Below are 6,098 nucleotides of genomic sequence, written 5' to 3'. Positions count from 1 at the left end.
GACCCCCCCCCCCAGTCCCATGACCATCCCAGCCTCAGGACCACCCCCCTCAGTCCCATGACCATCCCAGCCCCAGGACCACCACCCTCAGTCCCATGACCATCCCAGCCCCAGGACCACCACCCCGTGCTCGCCCCGCCGCACCTGAGGCCGCACATGGTTCGCAGGGCGAGCCCCCGCACGGCCGGGCTCGGGTGGGCGCAGTCCTTGCGCAGGGAGTTGACGGCGAGCAGCGCCAGCTGCGGCTGCCGCGGGGCCTGTGCCCGCACGTACAGCGACACGAGCTTCTTCTGCACCACGTCCGGCACCGCGCCCGCCTTCACCATCTCCGGGAACACCCCCGACACGTCGGCGCCCTGCGCCATCAGCCTGCGGGGACACGCGGGTCGGGCCGGGCCGGGTGCGGGTGCCCCGGGTGCGGGTCCCCCCAGCCCCCGCCGTACCGGATGACCCGCAGGACGGCGGCGCGGTACCGCACCGGGTCCGCCTGCACGTGCGGGTTGGACAGGGCCCGGCGGAGCTCCCGCAGCGCCTCCTCGCCGCCCAGGTACGGCATGGCCCCGGCACGGCCCGGCCCCGGGCTACGGCCAGCCCCGGTATGGTCCCGGGCCTAGGTCCCGGGTCCGATCCCAGTCCCAGTCCTAGTCCCACTTACAGGTCCCGATCCTAGTCCTGGTCGCAGACCCACTCCCAAGTCCCGGTCCCGATCGCAGTCTCAGTCCCAGGTCCTAGTCCCGGTCCCAATTCCAGTCCTAGTCCCAGGCCCAGGTCCTGGTCCCAGTCCTAGTCGCACGCCCAGGTCCCGGAACCCATCCCGGTCCCGATCCCAGTGCCAGGTCCGGATCCTGGTCCAGGTGCCGGTCCCGATGCCAGTCCTAGTCTCAGTCCCAGGTCCCGGTCCCGGTCCCAATCCCAGTCCTAGTCCTGTTCCCAGGTCCCGGTCCCAGTCTCAGTCCTAGGTCCCGATCCCAATCCCAATCCCGGTCCCGGTTCTGGTCCCCGGCCCCGCCCACGTGACCCCTGCCCACGTGACCCCGCCCATGACGCTCGGCCCGGCCCGGCCCCCCCGCGCCTCGCGCGCATGCGCGGCGCTTCCCGCCAAATTCGCTGTGAGGGGGCGCGGGGTCCCGCCCGCCATGAGCGGGACGGTGCTGGCCGGGACCCCCATCGCCGTGGACTTCTGGAGCCTGCGCAGGGCGGCCGGCGCCCGCCTCTTTTTCCTGTCCCACATGCACGCGGACCACACGGTGGGGCTGTCCAGCACCTGGAGCCGCCCGCTGTACTGCTCCCCGATCACCGCCCGCCTCCTGCACAGCCGCCTACGGGTAGGTATGGCCTGGCCTGACCCTCATCACCTGGGCACCCCCATCGCCCCACCTGCCCCGCCCTGCCTTCAACACCTGGGCGTCCCCACCTCTCCACCTGTCTGGCCCCACCCTACTCACCTGGGCACTTCCATCGCCCACCTGTCCCACCCAGCCCTCATCACCCAGGTACCCCTATTTCTCCACCTGTCCTGCCCTGCCCTGCCCAACCCTCATCCCCTGCCCTGCCCTCTCCACCTGGTCCCTGTAGGTGCCAACATGCTGGATCCGGCCGCTGGAGGTGGGGCAGAGCCACGTGCTGGACGAGGTGACAGTGACGCTGCTCGACTCCAACCACTGCCCCGGCTCTGTCATGTTCCTCTTCGAGGGCACCTTTGGCACCATCCTCTACACAGGTACAGGGCAGGGTCCCACCGTCACAGAATCCCAGGATGGAAGGGACCACAGTGGGTCATCTGGTTGTCCCACACCACGTGGCGCAGAACTGTGACCAGACAGCTCTGAGATATCTCTACTGAGGGAGACTCCACACCCTCTCTGGGCAAATGCTGACAACCTTGTCCCTTGCAGGAGATTTCCGCTACACGAGCTCCATGCAGGGGGAGCCGCTGCTGAGGGGCCGCCGCATCGACCGGCTGTACCTGGACAACACGCACTGCCACCCACAGCGGGCGCTGCCCTCGCGCCAGCTGGCCACGCGCCAGGCCGCCCGCCTCATCCGCGCCCACCCGCACCACCACGTCGTCATCGGTGAGTGCCAGCCCCTCATCCCGCCAGCTTTAAAGATTTAAGTAACTCACATTAACTGGAGCCACCTGCTTACCACCTCTGGAGGTGGTTTGGCAGTCATAGGCTGGCGGCACCCCCGGGCAGGGCTCCTGTTCCTCTCCACCCTGTCCCACACCTGGCTCCCCTGGCAGGTGTGTACACCCTGGGCAAGGAGGCGCTGCTGGTGGACCTGGCCGTGGAGTTCAGCACCTGGGTGGTGGTGAGTCCCTGGCGCCTGGAGCAGATGCGGCTGCTGGAGCTGCCGGATGTGTTCACCGCCGAGGAGGGGGCCGGGTGGATCCGCGCCGTGGATGTCGCCGAGATCCGCTGGGATACCCTGGTCACCTGGAACACGCTGCACCCCACCATTGCCATCCTCCCCACGGGCAGGCCTGTGAAAGTCACCCACCCCAAGATCCACCCCATCCCATACTCGGATCACTCGTCCTTTTCGGAGCTGTGCGAGTTTGTGAAGTGGCTGAAACCTTGCTCGATCATTCCCATCGTGAAGGGCAGCATGTGCCAGGTTTACTTTCAGGAATACCTGAGCTCTGCCCCCCAGGTACTTCCTGACTTCCAAGTCCCAAAGCCTTTGCCAGAGTCTGTGCAGCAGCAAAGCCAAAGGAGGGGGCAGGACCCCACGTGTCTCTGGAAAAGAGCTGCACGGCATTCTGCACCCCAAGGGGTTGTTTTTGAGTCCCCAGAGAAATACACTGAGAAACATGAAGCATTTACAGGTGCTGAGATTCCTCAGCAGCACCACTGTGAGCCAGCTCTCTGTTCAAAAGAAGGTTGCACTTGTCACAGGGATGAGGAAAAAGGGAAGGAAAAGCTGAGTGGGGAAGAACTGGGAGCAGCAGGAGCAGCCACTGCTGTTAGCCAAGCACCTGTTTCCAAGGAGCACTTTACAGCTGGATTTGCAGAGCAGTATTTACTCACTCCCTTAAACGTCCTAAAGCAGAATTCCTCATGGACGTTTGACAAGCTGGTACAAGACTTTTTTAGGAGGGGAGAAGTGCCCTGAAAAATTGTGTGACACTTGCTGGTGCCAGTAGCAGTGATTCATCCTGCTCTCCATGCTCAGGTTTCCTATCAGGAGAGAGGAGCTCAGCTATGGGGCTCTACTTTCTTTAACTCTTAACAGAGGACAAGAGGAAACTAGAACAAGTTTTTAAACATTACACAATTAGAAAATATATATATTTTTAAAATCTCTGCATCTGCTGAGTCTCCAGTGCAGGGGGCAGTGCAGTCCCACTGCCTGTGTGCCTCGTGTCCACCTTTTGCAGTGACTCACCTGTCCCCTGTGACAAAAGACACTGCCAGGTCGATTCAAGCAGCACTGCAGAGGGTGTGAGCTGACTTCAGCTGATGTTATTAATGTTTGGAATGTGATGAAAGAAGCAAGGAGGGGGGAATCTGAGAGCCCCAAGGACTCTTCTTTCTGCATGTCTGTGATGCTTCACTGACTGTGAATGGTTCATTCCAAGGTGCATTTCGAAGGTTTTGTATTAAGATACACTTTTTAAAATGCTGCTTAAATCTAGAAAATGAAGTGCCTCTAAGTTTTAATAAGCTGTTTTCTATCTGTTAATCTACTAATACTTCCAGCTTTTGCATCCAGCCAGTCAACTGCAGCTGGCTGTAGTTCTGCTCTGCTGAAAGCACCATCCCAGTGTTTATTGTCAGTGCTTTTTGAGGTTTCTGGCTGAGAAAAACAGGAATTGTCTGGGCTCCTGAGCTGTAGAGTGGGTCACTATATCCTCTGCAGTTTCTGGACTCTGCACATCTGAATTCTGCTTGACTGCAAAGCACTTCTGATAACTGCCAGCATTCTGCCTTCCCATCCACTGCCTGCTCTTGTCACACAGTGGCAAATGGAATGGAAGATAGGGAAACATCTGCTTGGTGGTGTGAAGTGATCAGTCTTAGCAGCATTGTTTGGAAAGAAGACTAAACAGCAAAATTGGCTCTTAGAGGTCAGGCACTTTCCCACTCCAGATCAACTCAGAGCCAGGCCTGACACTTGGGAAGTGTCAGTGGTGTATAAGTCATTAGGTACCCACTGCAGAGCCTGGAACACTGGAGCTGTCTGTGGCAAACTGCGCTGCCAACATTGCAAATTGGCTCCTTGTATGGTCAGGGCAGCAACACTGGAGTGGAAATGGTCACTGGGCACTTTCCTGGAGCAACACACCAGCTGGTTCCTCAGCTCTCTCCAGCCTCCTTTTGTTACTTTCAAGGCAAAACGTTTCACGTGATCGTGATGAGGATCAGAGCCTTCTGAACGTGGTGTCCTGGGAGGTCTGTCCAAGACCAGGCAGCCAGATGGATTGAATTCCCTGGACTGAGCCAGAAGAGGAAGCCTTTGCCCTTGGAGCGAAGCCAGGGCTTGTGAAAAGCAAAGGTGGCTGTAGATGCAGCCGTCACACCTGTCACAAACAGGGCTGTCAGGAGCAGGGAGGGTGTTGACAGCCAGAGTGGATATGTTTGGAAAGTTGTTTGGCAAACATGAATCCTGGCTCCCAACCCTGCGCTTTCCCAGGCACGGCAGCCTTTATCCCTGTTACATAAGGAGTGCCTGTCCCTGGGCCTGCTGTGGCTCTGCCTTCCCTTCCCAAGGGAAGTGACACAGCAGTGTCCTACTCCTTCACATGGGGCAGCAAGGGCAGCTCGAGCTTCCTGCTGTGGCCTGCGTGTCCTGCTTTTCTTGGAGGTTTCTGTTTGGATTATTTGCTAATCCAAACTCAGCTGCAGAGCTCTGTCAGGTGAGTGTGAGTGGAGACACCTGCACCTTTTGTAACGTGGAAATGACAGTGCTGTGCTTGTCGTGTGCTGCTGCTGCCTGGGAGATGCAGGCAGTTATTTAAATGTTGAAATTTCAGTGACTCATTTGACAGGCAGGGGAGTGAAGCGCTGCCTGTGCTCCCAGATTTCAGGTCCTGCTCCTTGCAGCCTCTCCAGTGCTCAGGAGGAATGCTCACCTTCTGAGTCACTGCTCCATGAGGGCATGTTGCAAATGACCTGGGAGATCTGATGCATTTCACTGCTGATGCTTTGTGGCATCCAGCCTTTCCTCTTTTATTCTTATCAACTATTTATTCAAGTAAATGAAGTGGAGGACCTCCCGGTCAGCCCCCGGGCAAAAAGGAGTTGTAGATGGTAATTCTTCACAGAGGTAACTCTTGATCTTTAATCCCTCAAAAATTAATGAAAACTGCAGAGCCTTCAGAAGCTGGGGATCTGCACCCCTTTTCTGCACACTTAGTTAAAGCTGCAGAAGAAATGCTGGTGTCTTACTAGAGCTAAAAAGGTAGTTTCTGCCACTTGAGAAGGAAATTATCCAAATCATGCAGAGCCAAGGAAACCTAAAATCTCTCTGTGGCTTTAAAAGGAGAGAAGCAGGAGAGACTTGACCAACAGTCAAGTGTTGGAGATCTTTGCCTCAGCACAGCAGGTGCACAAGGCATTTGAGTGCCATGCATTTCTTTCTCTCTTAGGCATTAAAATACTACTGTGTGTTATTCTAAAATCCTGAAAACGTGGCCTTGTGGGGAAAACTGGAGTTGCTGAGTGCAAGGTTTCTGAGCATCCTTCAGCTTCCCCTGAAGTCAGATGTGTAGATGGGTTTAGCTGTGGACCTGCCAGTGCTGGCTTGGACTGCATTTTCCAACCTAAAGGATTCCACGCAGTCTCCTGATGGTAAATGTCTGGCCTCTTACAGGCCTTGTCCTCCCTCACTCTTGCCTCCAAATTTTCCCTCTTTTCCTGCCCCCAGCCTGGCTCACAGGGCAGTGTTGGGGGATCTGGAGCATCGTGTACCCCAGGGCCTGAACGTGCTGCTCCCAGCTCAGCTGCAGCACTGCTGCCACAGGTGTGTTTGCTCACAACAGCGACAGTGAGAAGCTGTAGCCAAGTGTTTGCTTCACTGTGGGGTGTCGGAGGGCCACATGCCGGGAAACTTGCAGTTATCCTGACAGGAAAAGAAAGTGCTCAGAGCAAAGT

The 6,098-nt window shown here is 57.3% G+C and overlaps 2 protein-coding genes across 2 annotated transcripts in view; one reads left to right on the top strand and one right to left on the bottom strand.

Annotated features, from left to right (window-relative positions):
• AP4B1 (adaptor related protein complex 4 beta 1 subunit) overlaps positions 1–556 on the bottom strand; it is a 9,926-nt gene extending 9,370 nt beyond the window's left edge. The window contains exons 1-2 of the mRNA XM_017821360.1: positions 444–556; positions 145–369 (exon numbers count right to left, since the gene is read on the bottom strand). Coding sequence (XP_017676849.1) covers positions 145–369; positions 444–556 — 338 coding nt within the window. The remainder of the gene's footprint in view (positions 1–144; positions 370–443) is intronic.
• A 565-nt stretch (positions 557–1,121) lies between these two features.
• DCLRE1B (DNA cross-link repair 1B) lies at positions 1,122–1,842 on the top strand. The gene is made up of 2 exons (XM_017821358.1): positions 1,122–1,325; positions 1,576–1,842. Exons 1-2 carry the CDS (start codon positions 1,137–1,139, stop codon positions 1,813–1,815), a joined length of 429 nt encoding a protein of 142 aa, XP_017676847.1. The 5' UTR covers positions 1,122–1,136; the 3' UTR covers positions 1,816–1,842.
• Positions 1,843–6,098: the final 4,256 nt, after the last annotated feature.

Source organism: Lepidothrix coronata, unplaced genomic scaffold (genome assembly GCF_001604755.1).
Source record: "Lepidothrix coronata isolate B3197 unplaced genomic scaffold, Lepidothrix_coronata-1.0 Scaffold90, whole genome shotgun sequence".
NCBI lineage: Eukaryota > Metazoa > Chordata > Aves > Passeriformes > Pipridae > Lepidothrix > Lepidothrix coronata.
Note: the sequence above shows the minus strand (reverse complement) of the source record. Positions and strands in the feature narration are given on the sequence as shown.

Bases quoted from the DNA above. Each gene is read 5' to 3' on its own strand.
- DCLRE1B (XM_017821358.1), top strand. From the start codon at position 1,137: ATGAGCGGGACGGTGCTGGCCGGGACCCCCATCGCCGTGGACTTCTGG. The intron at 1,326-1,575 runs GTAGGTATGGCC...TGGTCCCTGTAG, and splicing joins TCCTGCACAGCCGCCTACGG to GTGCCAACATGCTGGATCCG.